This window comes from Python bivittatus, unplaced genomic scaffold (genome assembly GCF_059951505.1).
Source record: "Python bivittatus isolate LINGU-HERP-01145 unplaced genomic scaffold, Pbiv_v1 ctg000690_np1212, whole genome shotgun sequence".
In the NCBI taxonomy this organism is placed as follows: domain Eukaryota; kingdom Metazoa; phylum Chordata; class Lepidosauria; order Squamata; family Pythonidae; genus Python; species Python bivittatus.
In genome coordinates this window covers 5,996,690-6,023,291 of record NW_028277096.1, presented here as the reverse complement: position 1 = coordinate 6,023,291, position 26,602 = coordinate 5,996,690, and the positions used below count along the sequence as shown (strand labels likewise).

The following is a 26,602-nucleotide window of genomic DNA, read 5'->3' as shown; positions in this document are numbered from 1 at the left end:
CTGCTTCCGGTCTCGCCCTCCTTCGGCGGCAGCGGGGCCTGTGGGGCGATGGCGGCTGTACGGGGCCTCCGTATTTCTGTGAAGGCGGCTGAGCCGGAGCCCATGGAAGTGGAGGAAGGCGAGCTATTGCTTCAGGCCGGAGCCCCCGCTACTACGTCGCCTCAGACGGCGAGGGCATCGGCGGAGGAACTAACCCTGCCGGTCGGGCGCTCGCTGAGGGAGCTGCTGCCGGTAACGGAGCCGGGGAAACGGGCCGGGTGGAGGGGTCACAGTCTGCCGCTTCCGGAGGCCCTTAGACACATAAACTGGGATCCGAGGCTTGAAAAACAGGGCACTCTTTGTGCATGTATAGAGTGCATTTCCATGACCAAAAGAGGGACTAAGTTCGCTGTGTCAGGATGAATGGAGTTACCGAGATATGCGGACGTTGACAAAAAGGCAGTGCGACCCAGACTAAAAGATCTCTTCGGTTTCCTCCCTCATTTCTTCTTCTGCCTCCAGTTCTGCTTGCTTGGCCGCCTGACCCCAGATAAAAGCCTTCCCAAGATACTCCGGCAGATTTGCACTAAAAAGGAGCTTTATTTATTTGTTTACTTACTTGGGCTTCGTCAGTCCACAGACAAAGCAGCAGAGCTGAGGAGATTTCTCTGGGATGCTTCATGGGCTCTTGGAGAGCCCTGTGTGGAGGACATGGTGGAGGTGGTGGCTTTCTCACAGGTGGCAATGCTCTTTTGGAGGGAACGCTCCTAATAGGCTGGTGAGGAATAATAGCCGTTTACCAGTCCTTTACTTTGGGCTTAAAAAAAACAAGGCATCTGTGAATAAAGGGCAGATTACTTCAGTTTAAAATTAACAGAAAGCCTCAGAAGAACAAGAGCGAGCAGCTGAAATGTTTTTGCAGATTGGATGGCCCTTGTTAATAAGTTGGTTTGGATCTTTGGGTGGAATTGAGAGGTGACAAAAGGTTAGAGCAGGGTTACTAGGAGAGACTTCAGATTAGGAAAGTATGTTATAACTTTCATTATTAATTGGGGACACTACAGAAAGACACAGTTTGTCTGGCTGGAGTTTGTTCTATTAATGATTGTTTTATTTCAGGACACTAGCAGAAGATATGAAAACAAAGCTGGGAGCTTCATCACTGGAATAGATGTGACTTCAAAGGTATTTATATACCATGATGTGCTTTTTATCCACTTTGGAAACCTGGAAAATGTGAAATTTCAGATTCACTGATCTACACATATGCATATTTTTATATGTATGTATATTAAGTGAGTTTCACTGCACTTCAGTGTACAGGCATATTTGTACACTGTTGCTCTCTCTCTTTAAAAATAAGGGTTGTTTGCAGGATTCAAATCACACTTTCTTTGTGATTTTGTAAATTACCTATGTTCTTTAATAAGTACATAATGGCAAACATAATAGTTATCATTATTTTTTTTCTCTAGAATCTCTCAGTGTGAGCTTCCCTTCGTAGCTGGCTGTCCCCTGCATACATAATTCTGAGCCTGAAGAAATGTATTTCCATTCCCCAATGCAATGAATATTTAAATGGGACTGTGATATTCGAATAATTGAAAATAATGTGTGACACAAGATCTTGGTCTCAGTATGCCTACACTGGGAATTGTTGCTCTTTCCTGTCATCTGTCATCAACTTCTCTGATTAGTTTCTCTGATAGTTACTTGCAGAGACTGGGCTATGGCACTCTGGACTTATACTCCAGTTTTAGCAAGGCTATTGAATACAGCTGGTATTTTATTGCACGAAGCAATTTATGAGAAGATTTTGTATCCTGAAACAATTGGGCTTCCTGCATATTTTTCTTAAATAGTAAGCTACCTATCTTCCTGCTGTGAACTTAACATATTGTAGCTGTCTTAATTTGTTCAGAAGCTTGTTTAATGCTGGCTTGGATTTTATTTCCCAATTGCATCACTCCCTTCTATCAGGGAGAGTCAAATGTTTCTACATCACGTGGAGACTTGATAGAAGGAACAAGCTGTTATTCCAGTTATACTGCATAAAGCATCAGACCATAATTTCTGCTGCTATTCTGTACCAGGTAATGTTGTAATACCACACTGCAGCACAACAATGAATTTAGGTTTTAAGAGTTATGACAGCCTTTTTTTTTTTTTTTTTTGCAAAGCAAATATCAGCTGCTGTTACTACCAGTCACCTAGATGTTCAATCACCTCTTCTTTCTTTTTTGTAGGAAGCAATTGAGAAGAAGGAGCAAAGAGCAAAACGGTTTCATTTTCGTGGAGAAATCAATCTTGCTCAAAGAAATGTAGCACTGGATCGAGATATGATGAAAAAAGGTACTGAGAATTGTGTGTTTTTTAAACAAGTAAATCTTCCCATTTGTTCTAGGCTTTGTAAAACTATTGGTGCTTTGGTTTTCCTTCTAGGTTGAATGAAATGTACGATTGACCCTCCTTAATGAGTATTTTTCCCTTTAGGACTTTATTGTTTGGAGGATACAGAAATTCTCAGAGGAAGCAACTATGAATAGGAAACTTCTAGTTTTTAATAAGCCTTCTTGGTTTTTTAAGAAATTGTTTGTAATATACATATGTGAAACATTCCCCCAGAATGCTTTTTTCTTTAGGACAAGATCTTAATACCCTTTTGGATTGGTGGGCTTATTTAGAATATTGAGGAAGTGATATGGGGGATATAAAATGGTTGGTAAGGATTGGGCAGTCAAACCCAGGATTGCAAAATTAGGATTTAGAATTGGTAAATAAAAATGGACTGTAATAATCCTTTATAGGAAGAATAACATGTTGAATTGAAGCTTGCATTAATATCTATAGGCTAACAAAAATCACAAATGTAGAATTTGCTAGTGCCACTATGGAACAAAAACTATTTCCATTTTTTTTACATGGAATATTAAGAAAACAATCATCAGCATATCTGTGGTCATACTGATACGTTTTATGCAGTGAGGGAGGGATTCATATAAAAATTAGGTAAATTTTTCAGTCTGATGGAACCTTCAAAGAGGAAAGGAAAAAAAAGTCCAGATAGAACAAAACAGGAGAAACTGAAAAGTCCCTTCCATTGGAGCTTAAAGCAGTGGAAAACTTTGTACAGATGAGGAAAGAATTCAAATGATACGTTGCTTAGCTTCAACAAATGAATTAGTAGAGGAGATCAGTTATGCTAGCAGTTTGGGAGTCAGGCACCTTCTGTAGAAGGAGTAGGTGGCTAAATGTCTGTTCTAGTGCATAGTTATCTGCCGTATAGTCAAATCATTAGTCCATCTAGGCTAGTATAGTACTGGACGATATCAGAATTGAACTTCAGGAGATAAAATAATTTTACATGAAAATATACTTACATTGAAGAAGCTAAAGTCTCCTTCCTTTCTGCGCAACTGCAATCCTGTGATCCTTAAATGAGAACAAATGCCATTGAATTTAGTGGAATTTGCTTCTGAATAGATTTTCACAATGTGCACTATTCAGTGTTTTCAAAAGAGAGATGACCCCTTTTGCTCCTTTAACCTTGCTGTGCCTACATTAGGGAAAGAATGTCAAGATTTGGTGCTATGGAAAAGGGAATGAAACGAATCCCCTTCCAGATTTTTCATCTAGATAAATCTCAGTGATGGTGGGGCAAATCAGCCTTCTTTCCTTTTTTGAGCTTTTTTTTAATCTTGAACCTTCAAATAAGTGATGGGGAAGTTGATTTATCTGCATTGTTGCCTGATGTTGATTTTTGTTTTGTTTGCTTCTTTTCTTTTGTCAGTTGCTGACACTTAGACTAGATTTTGAATTTCTTGCAGCCATCCCCAAATTGCGACTAGATACCATATATGTTTATGGTGTTGATGAAATGAGCACCCAAGATATTTTTGCCTATTTCAAGGAATATCCCCCTGCTCACATTGAGTGGCTGGATGATACATCTTGTAAGTACCTGAGAGTACATAAACTATGGGAATTTTTTGTTTTAAAAAGAAAGATGATTTATTCTACGGGAACTCTAACCTTTATTCTCTGTTAAATTTTCAGTGGATTTTTCCTTATGACATTTTTCTCACACTTGAGAAACTGTTGCATTTTTCATTACGTGTTTGTAATTTTGGCACGATCACTAACTGATTTTTTTCTTTCTTTTGAGGCAACGTTGTTTGGCTTGATGAAGTAACAGCCACACGAGCACTCATCAACATGAGTTCTATGCCGGGGGAGGAAAAAATAAAACCCCAAGAAAACTGTAAGAAAATAGAAGACTCCACAAAGAAAGGTAAAAGACACTTTGTTCCATAGCCACAGGACTTAGGGTTTTGAATTACACATCTGGGCACGTGTTAATTGGTGTTAAGTGGGACTGTGGAATTCACTGCTGAAACCACCTATGCAGCTCCAGTGATAGTTTTGTTTGCAGAAAGCATAATTTCAAACTCTGCCTCTAAATGTTGGGCATATATTTCATCCATAGAATATTCTTTCTTCACCAATGTGAAAAGGCCTTAGGTAACAGGACTGGAAAGTATTTTCAAGAAGGGTAGTGATCATAGTAAAGGAGAATGAATATGTGAAGTAGTGGGTGTGTTCAGAAGAACCAACTCAGTTGCAGGGTCTTAGTGCCAATCAAGCATTTACTCCATTTTTACACAAATAGAAAGCAAAAAATATAAGGGAAAGACATTTCTTGGTTAGCTTTTTGGTCTTGGTGCAGCTCCTTCTCTTCATAGTTGAATAATTTTATTTGGTCTCCTGAGTCTTTTGTATAAGTTTGCTGCATGAATCTCTATTGAGGTGGATCATTGGTTTCAGTGAGCTTGTATTGCCTATGCTGTGGAAAGAGCTGTACCTCAATGGTAGAGCACATGTTTTATATACAAAGCTCTTAAGTTCAATTCTGACAATAGTAGGAAAGTATGGAAAGACTCCAGTTTATCTCCAATTTCTAGTTGATCAAACTACAGCAAACAGTTAGGCAGTTCTTAGCTAAGTAGACAATGGCCTTCCATAATACAAGGCTGCTTCCTATGCTCTTCTATGGTTTCAAGCCAAGTAGTAATGCCAGTTGCATTACTATCTGAAAAGTTTTTAACCTTGAGTGCTTAGCACTGGACCTGGGATAATCTGCATGTGAATCAGGTTCTCTGCCCCTGAGCTGCCTGCTCTTGCAAGAACGGGTAGAAAATGTATTTCTTTCATAAGAGTGTGGCTCATTTTGTGTTCCTCTGGAGGCTCGGTCTTCCTCCTCTTCCCTTTCTGAGTCCTACATGGCTCTGTGCTGGGAACCTGGAGAGTCAATATTAGGGTTAAAACAGCCAGCTCTGCCCCATTCCTGTGGAGAAATCCTGCCTCATCTCATGACTTCCGTATTTGGCACTTCTGGATGATCAACTAAGGCATTGTTTACTAAGTAGAAACAAGAAGGTAACAATTGTAAAAGATATTTTTGTTTATTTTAGAAAAACAGGAGGAAAGCTCAGATGATGAAACAGAGGAAGGCGAAGTAGAGGATGATCATCCAAGTGATACAGAGGTTAGTGCGGGATGTTTGGGCTAGGGCCAAGTCTGTCTGGATAAAAACCATAAAAAGAAACTGAAACCAAGAGAGAGATTACCTACAGTGGGGCAAAAAAGTATTTAGTCAGCCACCAATTGTGCAAGTTCTCCCACTTAAAAAGATGAGAGAGGCCTGTAATTTTCATCATAGGTATACCTCAACTATGAGAGACAAAATGGGGGAAAAAATCCAGAAAATCACATTGTCTGATTTTTAAATAATTTATTTGCAAATCATGGTGGAAAATAAGTATTTGGTCAATATCAAAAGTTCATCTCAATACTTTGTTATATATCCTTTGTTGGCAATGACAGAGGTCAAACGTTTTCTGTAAGTCTTCACAAGGTTTTCACAGACTGTTGCTGGTATTTTGGCCCATTCCTCCATGAAGATCTCCTCTAGAGCAGTGATGTTTTGGGGCTGTCGCTGGGCAACACGGACTTTCAACTCCCTCCAAAGGTTTTCCATGGGGTTGAGATCTGGAGACTGGCTAGGCCACTCCAGGACCTTGAAATGCTTCTTACGAAGCCACTCCTTCGTTGCCCGGGCGGTGTGTTTGGGATCATTGTCATGCTGAAAGACCCAGCCACGTTTCATCTTCAGTGCCCTTGCTGATGGAAGGAGGTGTTCACTCAAAATCTCACAATACATGGCCCCATTCATTCTTTCCTTTACACGGATCAGTCGTCCTGATCCCTTTGCAGAAAAACAGCCCCAAAGCATGATGTTTCCACCCCCATGCTTCACAGTAGGTATGGTGTTCTTTGGATGCAACTCAGCATTCTCTCTCCTCCAAACACGACGAGTTGAGTTTAGACCAAAACGTTCTACTTTGGTTTCATCTGACCATATGACATTCTCCCAATCCTCTTCTGGATCATCCAAATGCTCTCTAGCAAACTTCAGACGGGCCCGGACATGTACTGGCTTAAGCAGGGAGACACGCCTGGCACTGCAGGATTTGAGTCCCTGGCGGCGTAGTGTGTTACTGATGGTAGCCTTTGGTACTTTGGTCCCAGCTCTCTGCAGGTCATTCACTAGGCCCCCCCATGTGGTTCTGGGATTTTTGCTGACCGTTCTTGTGATCATTTTGACCCCACGGGGTGAGATCTTGCGTGGAGCCCCAGATCGAGGGAGATTATCAGTGGTCTTGTATGTCTTCCATTGTCTAATTATTGCTCCCACAGTTGATTTCTTCACACCAAGCTGCTTGCCTATTGCAGATTCAGTCTTCCCAGCCTGGTGCAGGTCTACAATTTTGTTTCTGGTGTCCTTCGACAGCTCTTTGGTCTTGGCCATAGTGGAGTTTGGAGTGTGAATGTTTGAGGTTGTGGACAGGGGTCTTTTATACTGATAACAAGGTCAAACAGGTGCCATTACTACAGGTAATGAGTGGAGGACAGAGGAGCCTCTTAAAGAAGTAGTTACAGGTCTGTGAGAGCCAGACATCTTGCTTGTTTGTAGGTGACCAAATACTTATTTTCCACCATGATTTGCAAATAAATTCTTTAAAAATCAGACAATGTGATTTTCTGGATTTTTTTCCCCATTTTGTTTCTCATAGTTGAGGTATACCTATGATGAAAATTACAGGCCTCTCTCATCTTTTTAAGTGGGAGAACTTGCACAATTGGTGGCTGACTAAATACTTTTTTGCCCCACTGTATATAAGTCTTCCACAACTTGAGCATTGTCTAGATATGTGGTCTACAGTTCCTATAATTCTTAGTGATTACTATGCTGGCTGAGGGATTCTGGGAGATGTTCTGCATATCTAAAGAGTGCCAAGATTGGGGAAAGCTGAAATAAATAGCAGAATATGGCTGATAAAAATCTAGAGCAATGTTTCTCAACCTTAGCAACTTTAAGATGAGTGGACTTCAACTCGCAGAATTCCCCAGCCAGCATAGTTGGCTGGGGAATTCTGGGAGTTGAACTCCTCTCATCTTAAAGTTGCTAAGGTTGAGAACCACTGATCTAGAGTCTGATTTCTCATAGGAAACAAGTTTGGTTGACAACCACAAATAAAATGTAATTATAACATAGGATTTGGGATTGGCTGTGGATTAGACCAAAACAGGCCCCTCAAGCTCAGCTTTGTGCTCCTCTCAAAGACATGCATGCATCACCTCCCAATTTCATTGAACTGAATGAAAAGATCTGTGAAAACAGAATCAAAGTATTAAGTGAAACTGGACTGGGCTGGTTTCTTTAAGCTGAGGTACCTGAGCTAAACTGGAACTATGTCTTTGTGGTTGTTGCAATCAGGCCTTTTGTTATCATGGTCTCTCCTGAAATAGCCTGAAATGTGTTTTTTTCTACAGCTGGACACTTTATCCCAGGTGGAAGAAGATTCCCTTTTGCGTAATGACCTTCGTCCCGCCAGTAAGCTGGCCAAAGGCAACAAGCTCTTCATGAGATTTGCCACCAGAGGTAAAGAGCTTGACCAGTACAAAGAGCCCATTACAACACAGTGAAGAGTTATGACCCAGTGATATTGTCTTGATTTTACGGCCCACAGAAATATTACATGGACCCTCTGTATTGCTCTCATTCATAAATATTTTTTGCAGAACCTTCCATAAATTATACTGTGATGCTTACAGAAGAAGATATAACCATTATGCCAGAAAGCTAAGCCAATGATTCCCTTGCTTAGCACCGTTGCTTCCCAATTAGGAATGCTGTTTCAGAGTTGAGAGTCTGTTCCCCTAAATATAGATGTTAGTATTAAAGCTCAGGGAATATGTGTAAAGAAGCTAGTTTAATTCTGTGTTTGGCCCTCCATTAATGAGGTGTAATGTTTTCTCATTTGTGATCTTGCTACAATTGTAGTGGCTCTTTTTTTGCATTGGCCACAGACAGTTGTTTTCATCTGGTGCTTTCAAGAATAAGTTCATTATTAAATTTCTCTGGAAAAAGCATTTCACAAGCAATGACTTGATGTACATTTTTGGCTTTATTTACCAGCATATTTGGAAATTTAAGCTACTGAATTATTAGCTGGTCTTACCTACTGTTCTAAAGTTCTTTTGAAGTCACTTAATTCAGAGCCCTCTGAGAGCAGGATTCAGCAATTCATGTAGTTAGGGTAGCATCAGTGGATGTCAGTCTAATACTTCTAGGAAAGGAGTGCCTACCACTTTCCAAATAATAGCTAGGACCTGTCTGCTAATATTTATCCAAAATTGCCTTCCCTTTCCACTTTTGAATTCCACTTTCTTATGATTTTCTTACCGAAGAAAATGTATCAGATAGAAACCTAGATTGCTCCAGTTTGAACTTAGTTAATGTAATCTAATCGTAATTGAATACATGAAACAGTCACTGCAGCAGTTAAACATCAACCTCTAACACTGTAAATTTTCTTGTTGATAATGGATTATTAATAAAAGATTGTCCATGAAGCCAGTTCATTTGCTTTGAGGATTTTGACGTAAATCACAAATTTAAAAATTAAACGTATGAAAATTCAACTTAAAGCTGCCCCATTATGCAACTTTACACCATTTTCTAGGAGGAGGTTATTTCTTGACAGTACAAATAAGAGTATAGAAGCATGACTATTGTTGGAAATAGTCACTACAATAATTAACCAAACATTTCACAGAAATTCCAGAAGAATTAAAAGCATTTGTAAATCTGTAAAATATTTTAAGATTTTTAAAAACTAGGTAATAAAATGTAATATGTTGTTAAAATGATCAAAACATGAGTGCCATGTCACCCTCTCTGGAAGGGTCTGCCATAACTAGGATGGTACTAAAGAGAAGTCCATCTCTTAGTAGTCGCCAAGTGTGTCAGAGGATAATTTTTATCTGGGGAGGTTTTCATCTCATCTTTTATCCTTTCCTAATGCTTTCCACTCTCAGATCCATAGGTTTCCTTGTAGATCAGGTGTCAGCTGTCAATGGACTGCATGAGGGCCACAGGCTTCTAAGAACATAGCAGTGAAACATGATTTCACTGTTAATTGTTAAAGTAATTTTTTTTATTTTTCTAGTTTTTCTTTTTAAAACATTTTCAGTGGAAGAACAGCCTAAATATAGATATTAAGCTTTTACAGACTTAGCCCACCTACTCTGAGTAAAAAACCAAAAAGCCCACAACATTAAAAAGGATTAGGGTTACATTTTAGCCACTGAAATTGATTCCCACTCTGGAAATAATTTGTGATTAGTTCCATAGTAGTACAGAATGTCCCTGCATCCACTTAGCATTTGCTTTACTCTTACAGATGACAAGAAGGAGCTTGGAGCTGCCAGGAGAAGCCAGTATTACATGAAATATGGAAATCCTAACTACGGAGGCATGAAAGGCATCCTGAGCAACTCATGGTGAGCTGGGGAGAGATACCCCTTGGAAATTACAGTATCCAAAATGAGCTATTGTGTTAGTCTGATTCCTTTGTTCCGGAGTATCTTTCATTTCCCTGTATCTCATGTATCCGTCAGGCCAGGAAGATGCCTGGGAAGTACACTCTCAATATGCTCTTCATTCTGTACAGCAGCATCAGTTAGTGCACTGGTTTCCTTAGGGCTGTCTTTAGTACAGGCCCAGCTTAGTATATTCTTGGGATGTGGAATTAGGCACATGCTTGATTAGAAGAAGACATTGCAAGTGGAAGAACTGCAGCAGACAGCACAAGAAATAAATACTCAGGAATACTGGGGATAGGGATGACCTTGCTCTTGGATGCAGGAAATATCTAGAAAAGATTCTCAGACCTCCATGTAATTTTGAGTTGTAGTGAGAAAAGTTGCCTACATATATGCAAATTAATTTGAATATCTGGGGATGGGTTGGGGAATAGGCGGGTTTCTCAGTTGTGATAGTTGGACTGACACAATATGCTGAGCCCTAATCCTGGATTAACAAATTACAATTGCTATGTTCATAACAAACACAGCATATTCACATAGCATGCTATGACTAAACGTAAACTGTGTTATGGTGTGACATAATAGTCTGGTTCATACAACCCAGCAGGGCATTTGCTGAGTTCTCACAGAACACTGAACTATAACTACATTATAGTTTCAAGCTTCATTTTATGTTAGTCTAAGGTGTTATATGAACTTGCTGAGAATATGGTAGTGACAAAAGAGAAAGTGAAAGTTCATCCCTTTTCTGGGTCATTTGCAAAAGGAGGGGGGCACACATAAGTCTTCCCTGAGCAAGAATTCACTGGTTACATCTGCATTTGCCTAGAATTTAGCCCAGTCTTTAGTGGAAGGTTATAGGAAGAACTTAGGTTGGCGGTGCATCTGATAGCTGTAGATCTTTTGTGTCTTTGCAGGAAGCGGAGGTATCATTCACGCCGGCTTCACCGGGATGTAATTAAAAAAAGAACTCTCATTGGGGATGATGTTGGCCTGACACCCCCATATAAACATCATCATTCAGGTAAGTGGAGACGGTTTTTGTAATGCAATCACATGATAACTATTTCTAGCACAGTTGGTCTGTGTACATTATAAAACTGGTGTGTGTGCGTGTGTTTCTTTTGATGTAAAGGCCTTTGCTACCTGGTTTTGCATGTATATGGCCTCTCCAGTAAAAAAAAAAAAAAAAAAAGTCTGCATTGGGGAATAGCATTGTGAAATCAAAATAGTGAGAAGGAGGCGGTCACAGTGTTCTACAAGAGTAGGCTTTGGGACTGTACCTTCAGTTCTCTCTAAAAACAAGAGACAATGTCGTTCCTGGAATGTAGGCCAATATAGTTTAAGAATCCAAGTCAATGTATGGAGCAAAGAACACCCTAATAACAAATAGGGGGGAAAAAACACTAGATAAATATTTTAAGGCAGGAGTAGGCCTCATCATCCAGCTGCAAACTCAGATAAAACTAATTCCATTGTTTCAGCCTTTAGAATTTGATTCTTGCAAAACCAAAAAACCCAAGAACCTGCACATACAAATTACATCTACACGCAAACTACAAAATTATCAGGGAGCAAACGTTACTTCTCTGTACAGAAAACTTCAGTGAGACTTTCACGCTAACGTCTGGTGATTGATCCTGCACTTTAAGCTCTTTTTCAAGGATTCTAAGAAAATAAAATCTCTGTAAAGAAGGTGACAGCGTCTAGCTGATCTTGACAAAACTGTGCAGGGTCAGACCCAATTATTACTTGGATGGGGAGCTACCTGGAAATCCTGAGGCTGCAGGTGAGATGAGAACTTAAAAAAAGTTCCTTGGAGAAATCAGTGGCAAACCATTTCCATATTGTTGCCAGGAAGACTACATGTTCATGTTCCCGTAGTCATCAGGAACTGAGTCAACTAAAGGAGGCTTCAATTTACAATTTATTATCATGATATTTGTTTTTAATTTTAAGTGTTATTAAAATTAAGAACTGAAATCAAGTTATTACATAAACTCCATAATAGAAATATTAAAACGAGAACAACAGTAACAGAGAAGCTTGGCTTACCATCAGAAAATAAGTTACCATTTTAGAAGAGTGGCTTCTAGAAAGTTATTAGAATAAGAATGAACATAAAAGGAAACATTTTTCCAGTAGTGTGTCTTTATTATTCCTGCTTCTTGATTTTTGAATACCGTCAGTTAATGTTTTCAGAGAGGCAAGTTTAGTATTTCTGACATCTGATTCTACCTGGTAAGAGTTGCTGTCATCCAAGAGGATGCTATTACTATCTATTGCTGCTCTGTGTAACATATTAATTAATGTCCAGTACATTAAACACTTATCCCATTAATAAGTAAAGGAGCAACAGTGACCCAGAGAACTGCGTATTTTGACCAGATATGTTCATAATAGTTAAAATAAAATAGACTTTTTTTACAGTTGGGCAGGTAAGCCATATGTGCAGAAAAGATTTGATTCCCCATAGCCTCTATGACACTTAGATGGACTAGAAGGTAATAGTCAGTGTAATTCAATAAGCGTCCAATGCCATCTGTGTGCTACTAATTTTAATGATATTTTCTGGAGCTAAGCTCTAGTTGTTTTAATTGGTTGATGATTTCAGAGCCTTTCCTATTGAGAATTGGATAATGACAAATAAGAGATCATCTTTATCTGCAAATAAAGAAGTTTATTTTGGAATTTGAGTGCATGTTCATCTGAGAAACCTTTTAAAATTTTGTCCTGGCTTTTTTCTTCCCTATATTTTCTTATAATAATTTTTATTAAAGTTTAAAAATACAAAAATAAAAAACTAATACAAACTAAGAAAAATGTAAAAAAGTAAAAAAAAAATGCAGAGAAAATATATATAGAAACATATATAGTAAAGAAAAAAGAAAAAGATATATAAAGAAATTACTTCACCCTTCATCAAGACAAGTACAATTACAGGAACTTATCACCTTCTCTGCTACCAAAAAAGATCTCTTCTTCCCATATCTCATTTCTTATCTATAAATTTTCAAAGCCTTGTCATTCAGTCCTAATCAGCAGAAATCTATTAAGAGTTACCAGAAACAACAACATATATATTTTAACCTTGATCAAATAAACCAACTGTATATTCCTTCCTTTTGGTTTTAGCTATCTTGATCTTTAGTCCCTTTAAATAGTGTCCCAGTACTTGATTTCTTTTCATTTTCTCTTTGTCTCTTCTCAGAAGCTCTTTCAGAACTTTAACACGTCTCATTTGTAAATGCAAAATAAGAAAGTTGTCCAAGTCATTCTTCTGGTTTGTTATTTGTATATCCTTTTTGATTATTAAGACATCAACTGGCTTTATTTGTAAATCCAGTGTAACATCTTTTTCCATATCAATCTTGTAATTTGTCATTTTTAAGTCCACATTAGAATCAGCCTCAATGTCTGTTTTGTCCAGTAAAACCTGTCCTTTTCTATAACCTCTTTTAAATCCATTGTTATAATGGTAGACAGTCTTAAAAGTAATTTAAGAGGGAGGATGGGCAGCATAATAATAAATAAATAAATTTCTGAGTGCGTTGTTCCCGAATATCCTTGAATTCTTCTAGAGTATTTTGCTCCATTCTGTATTAGTGGGTCTCCTTTAATTCTAACCTTCAGTTCTTTCTGGTTCCCTCTACTGTCCAACCTTCAAAGTCCCTTCTTATCATTTTTTTTTCTGATCAGTATTTTCCCATGAGAAGATTTCTTATACTTAATTTCAAAATCTTCATGTTTTTTTTTTATGGAATTCTAAACAACCCACAGGAAGGATTCTTATAATTAATTTCAAATTCTTATTTCATATCCATCTGGCCCCTTAGTCCATTTATAACTTTCCAAAATCAACGTTCTAATTGCCTTTTTGCTGTTTATTCCAAAATAAGAATTTTTAAAATCCTTAACTTGCATAAATCTTCTTTCATTAAGGATTGAAGGAACCGTAGGCACCTAGTGTAATGAAACTTGCCTTTCTCAAAGTTCTTAATATCCAAAAAGCAGTTAACAAGCAATTTCTAGAAGTGATTAAGAGAGGAAGTATGCAAACCCAGTGTCCTTTTGAAGGCTCCGAACTATGGCTTGGGCAAAGATGGTGTTCTCTCGGCTCCCAGAGCTCTAAACCCACCAGAGACCGCTGTCTTATGGTCTCCTCACGGGGAGCTTCTGTCTGAGTGCATGTGGGCAATCCCAAGTCCTCTCTTTATCCAGAGAGGAATTCTGAGAAGCTGGTCCATATGCCAGCTCCTTGTTCTGCTGCGGTTGTCAGCTCCACTCTCAACAGAGCCGTCTTCAGTTCGCCATTGCTTCCCCAGAAGTCCTCTTTCCTATATTTTCTTATGTTGTTGGTTCATGATTTTATCTGGATCTCTTCCCTTTTCATTAGAAGGTTGTCTATTCCCATATTGACTTGCCACAGTCATTGCTGGTATAATAGGGAGGTTATTACTCATGATCATAATTCATGATACATGGTACATGGGATACATGATTCTGTAACATGGGAATTAGCAAAATAGATTTCTAATGTGCTTACTGCTTCAATAGAAGTCATTTGAGGAAAGAGGAGGTAGACCAAACCAGCAAAATATTTACTGAATTCTTATGCTTTGAGATGGCTGGGAGACCAGCTCTGGCTTCCTTTGCAGGTACTCCATGTACCACCTAACAAAAGGTTTTTATTTTTTGTGTCAAATTAATTGTCCACTTAAAATACAGGGTGAGGTTTTAGCCTTCTTAGAATGATCATTCCTGCCTTCCAGGATTAGTAAATGTTCCCGAAGAACCAATTGAAGAGGAGGAGGAGGAGGACCAAGATGATGATCAGTATATGGATGAAGATGATCGTGTAGTGGTGGAATACAGAGATGAACTGCAGGCTTACAAGCAGTCTCGTGAACGGAGTGCTCGGCGGTCCAGTGCTAGCGAATCTGACTCCGACGAAATGGACTATGATCTTGAGCTGAAGATGATCTCTACTCCTTCCCCCAAGAAAAGCATGAAAATGACTATGTATGCAGATGAAGTAGAGTCTCAGTTGAAGAGCATTAGGTAAGGCTGGCTTACATTCAGAAAGCTGGGTTCCTTTATCTCTTTATCCTAGGTTACTTGGTGAGCTAATTGAATTAAAGCTGCATAAAGGAGGAAAATTGGTTCAAAATATATTGGAATAATAGACCTATTGGTGATATCATGGAAAAACAATAGAAACATGAAATGAAATAGTCAGCTTAAAGAAGAATAAATGTAGCAATTGCAGTGTAACTGAAAGATTACAATAAAAGGTAAATCAGAAACTAATTGAGCATTAATCAAATCAGGAAAAAAAGTTATTAAATTCAAAAGAGGTAAGGGTATATTAAAATATATTTTCCTTGCCTGTTTCATTCATACTGTAAACACACTTAAGTGGTCTAAATATTTAAATGTAAAGAACATATACAGTATATACCATTCCAGTGGACACTCAAGATTCTTAGAATAATTTAATCTATCTGATTAAAGAAACTATTTCCCCCTTCACAACTTCTTTCCTTACCTTTCTTAACTTTCTGCATTATTACCACCTTTATCTGAACCTGAACAATCTAAGAAAGAATAAAAAGGTCTGCCTTTCCATCTTAGGGGAGGCTAAAGGCCTGGAGTTTGAAGGAATTCATCAGTATCTCTTCTAGCATCCAAAAAGAAGCCCCTCTTTTGTTTGTGTCAGCATTTTACAGATACCTGTATACAGTGGTACCTCGGGTTACGAACGCCTCTGCTTATGAACTTTTCGGGTTACGACCAGCTCTGGCCGCAAAAATTTACCTCGGTTTGCGAACTCTGCCTCGGGGTACGAACCGGATCCGCGGCCATTTTCCACCGTGACACATGGCCCGCGGCCATTTTTCTGCCCGTGACACATGGTCCGCTGCCATTTTTCCGCCCTGCCACGTGGTCCGCAGCCATTTTTCCGCCCTGCCGCGCGGTCTGCAGCCATTTTTCCGCCCGTGCCACGCAGTCCGCAGCCGTTTTTCCGCCCGTGCCACGCGGTCCGCGGCCGTTTTTCCGCCCTGCCGCGCAGTCCGCGGCCATTTTTCCACCCTTGACGCGTGGTCCACGGACGCTGGAACGGATTAATGGTAATTACATTGAACCTTATGGGAAAATTTGCTTCAGGTTGCGAACAAATCGGGTTGCGACCAGAGTCACGGAATGGATTAAATTCGTAACCCGAGGTACCACTGTATTTTAATGACATAAAATGACATCTCATGATGTGGTTTTCCACTATGTGTTTGATGCCACCCCCAAATTTAATTTGCTTTCTACTTTAGATTCTCATTGTTTGTTGGTTCTATCCAGGAGCATATTAAAAGTGGCAGTGCAGGTAGTTCTTGGGTTACAGTGTCATCTTTCTTGTTTGCAGAACATCAAAAAATATCCAAATTAAGCCTTTCTGAATGATATCTGTCTCAGAAAACTATAAGGTTCTAACAGAGATGGTGAGACTTGGGTGGAACAGCAATTGCCAGGGGAGACTCAAACACCTTATTTTGGCCAAGACACATGCATACCTTTGCTGTCCTGGGGCTCCTCTGGTCTCACACTGATGATCACACTTGGGGAATCCTTGCTTATCCCAAAATTCAGCCTTCCCTAGTGTTAAGAACCTCAGTTGGCTGAGGGTGATCTTTTCTTGTCTTTGAGATGTTGAATAGAACAGAGCACCTTCTAGCTCCAGAGCAACTAGAACCTTGATTCTGGAGTACAGATTAACCTGTTCTTATTAACCCACACACCCTTTACACAGAAAGGCTTTCTGATGGAGTTTGTAAGTATTTTGATTCATGGAAGATTTTTTTAATGTAGAAATTCAATGAGAGCGGACAGCATAGCTTCCAGCAATGTCAAGAATCGTATTGGAAGCAAAGGAGCTTCAGAGAAAGTTGCTGATGTGAGACTGCTGTTGGAAGAAAAAAGGCATGGGAATCCTGGCCTGCACCAGCCCCTGAGCTCTGTGAAATCAGGTAAAGGATTTGTTGCTGTTGAGTATCCCAATGTACTTATACTTTGGAGGACCTGTTTTGTAAGCATCATTGTATTACTTGCATAATTTAAAATAAATAAGATGAACAAGATGATTGTTTTTCAAATGCTAGATACCCCTGAGATGGCATTGTTGTTTTGGCCCACCATTATGAAGTTTCAGATAATTCACCCTCCTGATACTGCACACACGCACGCACTGCCCCCAATCTCCTTCCTATCAGACTCTTGGATCATGTGCTACCAGTGGTATACTCAGCTTAATACTTACGTTCAGATTCTTCATTGGGATGAGGGGTGATAGTAAGTGGAGTAACATTCAATACACAGTTATCCATATATTGTTTCCAGATGTCCGACAGAGGCTTGGCAAGAGACCACATTCACCAGAAGTCCCTCAGCCCAGCAGCATCTCTGCATCTCATCGTGAGCCTATGTCTGATGTTCATAGTCGTCTAGGGATCCCCAGGCAAGAGGGGAAAGGCCTTTATTCAGACACCAGAGAGAAGAAATCCGGTCAGTTCTGTGCAGTGTTGTGTCAGTCAACTTTTCTGTTGCTTCTAGAAGCAGTGATGGCCAAAGGATGTAAGCAGAGCTTGCAATTCAGTGCTGGTTGTTTCTTCTTTTTTATAAAAATCATAAGTAACTTTTTATTGCAGTAGACAGCATGGGAAGTAGTGTGATGTAGTGGCTTCGTTACTGAGCAGTGGTCTGGGAAGCATAGGTTCAAATCTCTGCTCAACTCTGATGCTGATTGAGCAAGCCGCTTTCTTAGGCTGCCTTTCCTGCTTATTTCACCAGTGATTGTGAAACTAAACTGCTTTCAGTTCTCTGGAAGATTAGAGTGAGTAGGTTGAATTAGTTCTGCACAATAAATGAATATCTGAAGAAGAAACTTTATAAAAATATGGCTTAAATTACTAATTCTGTACATCAGAGCAATTCATTCACTGAAAAGGGTTTGGGGAAACCACACTCAGATTCACTGGGCTTCCTTAACTATTTTGATTTAAATAAAACAATACAGTGGTTTCTGTACCATCGTACCCAAACCATTAGCAGGCACATGAATAGAATGAATGTGGGTGTCCTTGTTTATGGGTGAGAGCCCTGGATTGTTAATATTGCTCATAGGGAATAGTAAAAACAATACTTCATGTACCAACATCTGACTCTTCAGAGAGACATTCTAGGGATAGTAATACCCATTTCCTTTCCATGTTTTAGCACTATCTTGAAAAGAGATCTGTGCTTTGCTATTTAAAGAAAGAGTTGCATTTTGCCATTTTATCTTGTATGAATTGCAAGTGAAGCACTCTGATCCTATAGTTCTAGCTGGAGTAAATGAAAGTGGGAGGTGGGGAAGCAGTTTATCACTGAGATAGGCAGGAATGTTTATGTATCAGTAAGAGGGGGAGAGAATGATGTAAAAAATGGTGGATACTATATAAACCACTGTGGAAGTGTTTAACAGCTGTAGAGTGAGATACACATGCTTTAAGTATACATGAGGCATTACCCCAAGAGAAGCCATATGTATGCCCAATACTTTATTTTTACTGTTCAGAGCACATTGTGATGGTAAAATCCTAGTTTGGATTATGTCAGTGAAGGCTTAGTACCTGTCTGCATACAATTCTCACTATATTCTCCTCTTTGTACAATGACAGCAAATCTACGGACACGTTTGGGATCTGCATCAAAAACACAGGAAAAAGTCCCAGAGAGAGCAGAAAAATCATCAGTATCACCAGAAGATGACGACTCTGAGCTCCAGCGGGCATGGGGGGCTCTCATTAAAGAAAAGGAACAGTCACGCCAGAAGAAAAGCCGACTTGATAACTTGCCATCACTGCAGATTGAAATCAGTCAGGAGAGCAGCTCAGGCTCGGACACGGAATCATGATGGCCTTTAGTGCACTCCTTGGAGACTGTTCCATGGCTCGAAATTGACTGCCTGGCCTGGGCCCAGCAGCCTTTCTCTGCCAAATGTCCAAGGAATCTCTGGCACGAGATGATCTTGCATGGCAGAGGTGACTTTAACAGAATGAAAGTGTGAATGTGTTTGTATGTGTGTATATTATTGCCCTAGGAAGCAGTCAGGATTTGTAGAAGACTTGTATCTTCTTAAGGTTTTCCATTAAGATGGAAACAAGATTCTGATATTCCCACAAACGATACGGAAGTTTCTTGGTTGATCACTTTTGCCTTTCTGGTTTTTCTCTGGTGAGCCATTAGGGCTGGCTCTGCTTCTGCTTCTCTCTCTCCAAATGACCATGAATGTAAATCCAAGAAAGGACAATGAAAGTGTTTTCTTCTCTCAATTCATGTCAGCGGTTCCGAATGTGATTCCACCAGAACTGGCTCTCTACGCTGGAGAGTAATTTCTTACCTAAAATGAACAGATGAAATCCTAAAAGGTGCTTTTTGTTCATTATGGAAAATAACTTTATTTCCATGTGTATAATGTTCAGTGGGAATATTAATTTATGCATGTGTGTGTGCATACACATATACACACACACACACATATCTATTTGTGGCAGAGATTTTTGCTGGTTACAGTAAAAGCTACTATTGTGGCTTCATATATGCACCATATATATATATATATATATATATATATATATATGGTGTGTGTGTTTGTGTGTGCGCGCACACCCATGCGTGCATGTGTATAAAGTGGATCTCGGCACATAGCATCCAATAAAAGCCTCTGCATAAAGCCTTTCGAGATGAGCAGAGGTTAAGTAAAGATTAGTTTCTGGTAAATCATAGCCCTGTTACTGGAGGTGTGCATATGTTTTGTCACTATTATTGTCATGATATAGATATCTGTGGTAGATTCTCCTCCGTATCCCCTAAATTGTATTGTTTCTTTGGCGCTCTTATCTTGACAGGTAAGTGATAAACTTTTATCTGGGCAGCTTCCCCCATCCCCTGGCTTCTTCCAATGCAGGAAATAGGTATCTTTCAAGTTTCTGGCCAGTAAGACATGTAGCAAACCTTTTCCCCAGCCTGCTAGACTTCTGCAGGGAATGTACCTCTTTAGTGCCATATTTAATACATTTCTTGGGTCTTCCATCTTTTCCTTTTGACAAAATGGGAGCATTCCCCATTCTTCTCCACAGCTTGGGGGCTTTGGATCATTAGTTTGGAGTTTTGTGACACAGAAGAGCAGTACATGGCTTAGTAAACCACTTCCATTAACAAATCTTGCAAGGAGGAGGAGGTCAGTTAAAAGGTCTTGAGGACTTTCCTGTTTTGTACTGATTTTCATTTGTTTAAATGTGGATTCTAAAGATTATAAATGACAAAGTAAATGTGATGTTTGATCACTGAAGGAACTGTTTAAGTGCATATTTTTCCTCATCTAAAGCCTAATTATTTATATACACACATATATATACACACATAGTTAATATAACAATATTTGTATTACAAATAAAATTCTGATCTTAACTATAGTATATCTCAACATCTCTGCTATCTATCAGACATACAGTTCAGTTGTGACTACAAAATAATCTGGAGAAGCAAAGCTAGCTGAAAGAAGGAAACTGATCATATGTCACATAGTGATACACCAGAATTCCTGTCTTACTGTGATCCGGGAGCAGAGTGCTAATGCATGTGCCTGCTCATTCTGATTTATGGGAAGTGCTTTCAAGTCAGTAAATCAGTAACAGACAGAATTGATAGGCCCAACAAAGCAGGTTCATACTTTACAGCTATCACTTTCACTCTAGTTTATTGTTTGTATTTAGAGTAATGAGAAGAAAAAGGCTGTACAAAATAGGACACTTTTTTCGTGGAGACTGGATGGTCAGTAAATCTGTCTTTTGTGTTTATGCCAACAGTGGATTGTTTCAGACACAGGGAAGTGAATTGGCAAGGGGACTAAAGATTGTAATAGTAGTTCAAATAGTATGTGTTTTCTGTGGAATAACATGAGCTCACACAGGATCAGTTTGGGGGCTAGAGCTAAGATGTCTTCAAACTTCCATTTTCCTTGAATCTTTCAGTGGTACATTTTATGTGTATTCCCAATCTTAGAAATGAAGTAAGCTACGCTTTCAGCTGAACAAATCATAGGTAATAGCTCTTAGGAGATATGGAATGAGGGGAAAAAAGTATTAATGAGCATGGAACAAAACAATCAAATCAGAACATTTCATCAGAAAGATAGAACAAGACTTGAAAAGTATCTTGCCATGGAGAAAGAATGGGAATGCAAAACAAGTTTTTTGCTCCTTCATTTTTATTTATTTTATTTATTAATTAAACCAATTTATATAGCTGCCCATCTCACCACAGGTGACTCTGGGCAGCTTACAACAAAGCTAAAAACAGTCAGTAAATACATTAAAAATATAAAAATAAAAACAAAACAGAGACTGAAAGGATGTTAAAAATAAGGGAGCCACCTCACTAATTCTCCCCTCACTAATTTTCTTTGGACTGCAAAAACACATCTGTCTTGTAGCCCACGCACAGTGCTTTCTACCACGGAGCCGATAGCCAAGAGGATTTTAAAAACAGGTTGAAATGTTGTATAACAAGCAATAAGAAGCTCTGTTTAAATAAACTTCATGTGCCAGCATAAAACCATGGAATGGAGTTTAACAAAGAAGTAACAGCTGCTTCTCTTCAACATAATGTCTGAACAAACTAACATAAGCAAAAATGAACTTCTTTAGCTGTTAAGGCTTTGTTATGCATTATGCATAGTTTTTGAATTAATTAAAGGGGATGTAAGGAAAGGTAATGTGGAAGCTGCCTGGAAAAGAGTGAATAGAACTATATTACGAAGTACCACAGAAAAAGAATGATTGGGAAATGACTGAATGAGAAAAAAGTGCACGTAAGACAATGCTAAAGAAAAATGAGGACAAAGAAATACTGTATAATGTATACAGAGAGAAAAAGTTGTAAAGAATGTACTCAAAGAGAGCAAGGAATTTTTAAGATTAAAAGAGGCAGAGAAAATGTGGAGCAATTTTTATGGGAATTTTTAAAAATTCTTTTGGAACTAGGTGTAAAGAGAGCCTCAAATAGAATGAATAGAATTAAAAATAAAGTGATAAAATGATTTAGAATGAAACCAAAGTGAGGAAATGTTTAAGGAGTATTTTGGAGGTTTGTATGAGAATGGTAGTGATAATATTGAAGAGTGGAATCAAAGTGAAGATATAAAGATTATTATCCACAAAAACAACTGATGAAAATGAAATAATTTTTGTGAGATTGTTGAAAAACAATAAGGCTTCAGTTTTAGAAGGTGTAACTGGAGAAAAAGTAGGGATGTGTTTTGTTTATGGAGTGGCTATATAATTTACTTAACATGTATGTGAAGAATGCATCTGTGTCTGATAATTGGAAGAATGTCATTACTGTTCCTCTATATAAAAGAAACAGTAACAAAAGTGAATGCCAAAATTGCAGGTGGATTCCTTTTTAAGCTCGTGGGTGGTATTTGGCAGAATTCTAATTGAGGAGATATAAAAGGCGATGATGAGCATAATTTGGGAATGCGATGCAGCTTTACGCTGGAGAAAGGTTGTACCAGACTGTTCCTTTCCAACAGATAATGGGGGAATGTGAAGTTGATTGTATGTTTATGATTTGGAGAAAGCCTATCATAAAAGCGAATGAAATTAAATTATGGGATGTTTTGCATGAGTGTGGCTTGGTTGATGCAGTAAGAGTGGTAAATGATGGAGGTAAAGCATGTGTGGGAACAAATGGAATATGCTTATGGTTCAGCGCTGAACAGTAAGCAATGTCCATTTAGTAGCTTAGTGTATTTGTGGATAAATGTATACTTGTGACATTAGAGATGTGTTGATTAAGGCTGTGAATGTGTGTGCACTTTTGTATGTAAATGGCCCTATAATCTTGGCTGACAACCTGAATGACTATGGATTTTTATTTATTTACCTTATTTTTATCTCACCACATTCCACTCGTGGCAATATACAATTAAAAACAAGAACAACAAAATCAACATAATATACTAAAGAAGAAGCAAATAAAACCATAGCCTCATCAGTAGCATTACAACTAGTACAATTAGGTGTCCACAACCAGATCTCAACCTCAAACATTCTTGTGAATAGCTCTAAAACTCAGGAAGGCATCATCCACATCCTCAGAGGATGGGTACTACCCCTGAGAAACACTTAGCTTGCTCTCCCCTAAATCTCTTGTAGGAGACAGACCATCAGCTTACCCATCAAGGACATGTGCAAGGGAGAGGTAGGATCTACTTGAAGCATATGGTCCTGCAGGTACTCATATAAGGCTTTATGGGTCAAAACAGCACTTTGATTTGTACTTGGAGCTTATTGGCAACCAACGCAGCACCTGCAACATAAGTGTGTAACACATTCTTACCTGCTAACAAATGGGCTGCCATATTTTTATCAATTGCAGTTTCTGAGTACTCTTCAAGAGAAGCTCCATATAGTAATCTAAATGGAAGGTGCCAAATATGTGAATCACTATAGCCAAGTCTTCTTTTCTCCAGGAAGGACGACAATTGCCACACCAGCCAAAATTGGGAAAATGTGCCCTAGACAGAGTCTCCATGTGCCTATTTAACTGACTGTGAGTCTAGGAGGGCCCTTGAATCATGGACCTGTTCCTTTAGGCAGAGAGCTACTCCATTCAGAGTTACCACTGGAGTGGTTAGAGTGCTAAATGATTTTTGGACAAATTAAATAAATCTTGCAAGAATTCAACTTCAACTTATTTTTTCTAATCCAAGTCCTAACCCCCTCCATATACTAGTCAGGACTTCTACCACATCACTGTCTAGTCTGGGTGAAGATGCGTATCTGGATATCATCAGCATATTGTCTCTCCCTGAACTGTTGGATGACCTCTCCCAGTGGCTTCATGTAAATATTAAACTGCAGGAGAAACTCTATAGCATCCTACACTGGAGTAGCCAATGGGTAAACCTCTCCTTCCCCACCACCAACTAGAATTACGTGCCTCTTTCAAGGTGAATGGCACTACCTGCTCCGCAGCAAGGTGTTGATTACCTTTCTGATATAGCCAATCACCACTCCACCTGCCTCCCAAAGTAACCAGGTAGGACAGGAGACTAGTTCACATGTGACAGAGCTTGTACCGTGCAGCAAATTATCCATTTCCATGAGAATGAAATTAAATGCATTACAAGACTTGTGTCTGTCATCACCATATATACTGTTCGTACAGAATCAAGACTTGAATAAATTTGAGCAATTTTATTGCCTAAGTATTGCTGTGAGGTTCTGAATGGAGAGGAATACACTGAGGCTCAACCCTAGCAAGACTGAGTGCCTGTGGATATTTTGGTCACCTAACTCTGGATATCTTCCCGCTTTAGTCTTGGATGGGATAATGCTTCCCCATTCAGAACTAGTGCACAGTTTGGGGGTTCTTAGACTTACAGTTCCTGCTAAAACAGCAGGTCACAGCTGTGGCCGATAAGTCCTTTCCATAGTTTCATCTTATGCTCCAGTTTTGCTAGTTCCTGGACTGGGAGATCCTTTAGACTGTCACGCCCTAGTTATCTCACATGTAGACTATTGTAATGCACGCTACATGGAGCTGCTCTTGAAGACCACTTGGAAGCTACAGCTGGTCCAGAATGTGGCAGCAGAAGCAGTAATGAACATGCCACAATATACTAAGTGACACCACTGCTCTGGGAGCTTCACTGGTTGCCAATTGGCCTCCAGGTGCAATTCAAGGTGCTGGTTACCTCCTATAAACCTCTTCATGGGATAGGGCCTTATCTGAGGAACCACCTGTCTCCAATGATTTCTGTCCCTGTATGAACAATGTAATCTGGCAGGATCCAGAAATCGTGGCTTTTCTATCTCAACACCTGAGCTCTGGAACAGCCAGATTTGTATGGCTTCCACACTGATGTTGTTCAAGAAGTACCTGAAATCCTAGCTGTCCCCCTGGTCTTAGATTAGATTGGATGTTGAGCCCCTAAGCAGTGTTTCTTAACCTTGACAACTTTAAGATGTGTGGACTTCAACTCCCAGATTATTTGTTCATGGGTACTGTGGAGACGATATATATGTTGTATAAACATCTTGGCTAAATGTTTTGCCGTAGGAATAGAAGTGCAAGGGATGAAATGTGCCTGCTTAGAAAAGAGGTCTGTGACTACCCAGATTACTGTTCGATTGTTGCTTTCAGGTGAATCTACAATAAAGTCCATCGCTATCTGCTTCCATGGCTTGTTAGGGGTTGCCATGGTTTGCAAGACGCTCATGGGTTTGCCCCCCCCCCCGTTTCTTTGCCATGCCACATGTAGGACAAGAGTTCACATATTCTGTAATGTGTTTTCTCATAGAAGGCCACCAAAACTGCCTTCAGAGAAGGTGTAAGGTTTTTACAAATCCAAAATGTCCAGCAGTTTTACTATCATGGCCTCTCTCTAGAATTTCTTTTCGCAGTTTCTCAGGCATGTATAATTTGTCTCTATACCACCAAACTTTTTCCTCCTTGGTCAAAGAGTTCTTATTTTTCAAGAACCAATCATCGTTCTCAAGGGCTTTATTTAACTTGTTCAACAGTCCATTTTCCGACACCAGTTTCTGCTTTTTGCTCTGCGCTCTTGTGATGGCCAGCAGTACTTCCTGGTTACTAGAAATTACTGGGGCAATGACTTGCTCTCATTTGTTATTCTGCTGGGGCAGCCTAGACAAAGTGTCTGCTAGGAATTTTTTTCCCCCAGGAATGTATTTTATTTTATTTATTTATTATTAAATTTGTATGCACAAAGTTAAATCTGCTAACAAACTGAGCCCAGTGAACCTGCTTGGGGGATAATTTTCGGGGCGCCATCAGAGCCTCTACATTTTTATGATCAGTCCAAACTTCAAAAGGGTGGCGCAATCCTTCTAAGAAATGCCAAGTCAGCAGAGCCCAGTGGACCACAAAAGCTTCTTTCTCCCAGACCAGCCAGCATCTGTTTCAGTAAATTTTCGGGAAATGTACGCACAAAGTTTTAAGCAGCCCTCCTCCGACTTCTGCAATAAAACCACTCCAATTGCTACATGAGAGGCGTCGGCTTGAATTACGAATGGCTGGTCGGGATCAGGGTGTTTAAGAACAGGCTCCACCGTAAAAAGACCTTTTAATGTTTCGAATGCCGCCTGGCATTCTTCTGACCAATTCAATGGTGCTCCGGGCTTTCAAGCTTTTGTTGTTTCCTTCCTCTTAGTTTTTAACAAGTCTGTGAGGGGCAAAGCTACTTGGGCAAAGTTGTGTATGAACTGCCAATAAAAATTAACAAATCCCAGGAAACTTTGTAGCTGCCGCCGGGTTTTTGGAGGTTCCCAGCCAATTACATCCCTCACTTTTGCCAGATCCATTTCGATGTCCTGGTGTGAAATCCTATACCCCAAATAGTCTACTTGCATTTTATGGATTCACATTTTGACAGTTTTGCATATAATTGAGCATCCAACAATTTTCTTAACACTTTCCTTACCAATTTTACATGGTCCTCAAGATTATTGGAATAAATCAAAATGCCATCCAGATACACCAGCAACCCCCATACAGAAATTCGCGCAGCACCTCATTTATCAATTGCATAAACAGTCCCGGAGCCCCCGAC

At 39.4% G+C, this 26,602-nt stretch overlaps 1 protein-coding gene across 2 annotated transcripts; it reads left to right on the top strand.

Moving 5' to 3' along the window:
* NCBP3 (nuclear cap binding subunit 3) lies at positions 1 to 22,625 on the top strand. Of its 2 annotated transcripts, XM_007420883.4 has the most exons (13): positions 1 to 231; positions 1,099 to 1,164; positions 2,226 to 2,331; positions 3,807 to 3,932; positions 4,145 to 4,270; positions 5,451 to 5,524; positions 7,873 to 7,981; positions 9,786 to 9,885; positions 10,848 to 10,954; positions 14,703 to 14,991; positions 16,792 to 16,949; positions 17,320 to 17,484; positions 18,639 to 22,624. In XM_007420883.4, exons 1-13 carry the CDS (start codon positions 49 to 51, stop codon positions 18,872 to 18,874), a joined length of 1,845 nt encoding a protein of 614 aa, XP_007420945.1. In that variant the 5' UTR covers positions 1 to 48; the 3' UTR covers positions 18,875 to 22,624. The 2 variants fall into 2 exon arrangements, with proteins under 2 accessions (XP_007420945.1, XP_088008455.1); XM_088152329.1 differs by lacking the exons at positions 1 to 231; positions 1,099 to 1,164 and adding an exon at positions 1,482 to 1,840 and having other exon boundaries at positions 18,639 to 22,625.
* Positions 22,626 to 26,602: the final 3,977 nt, after the last annotated feature.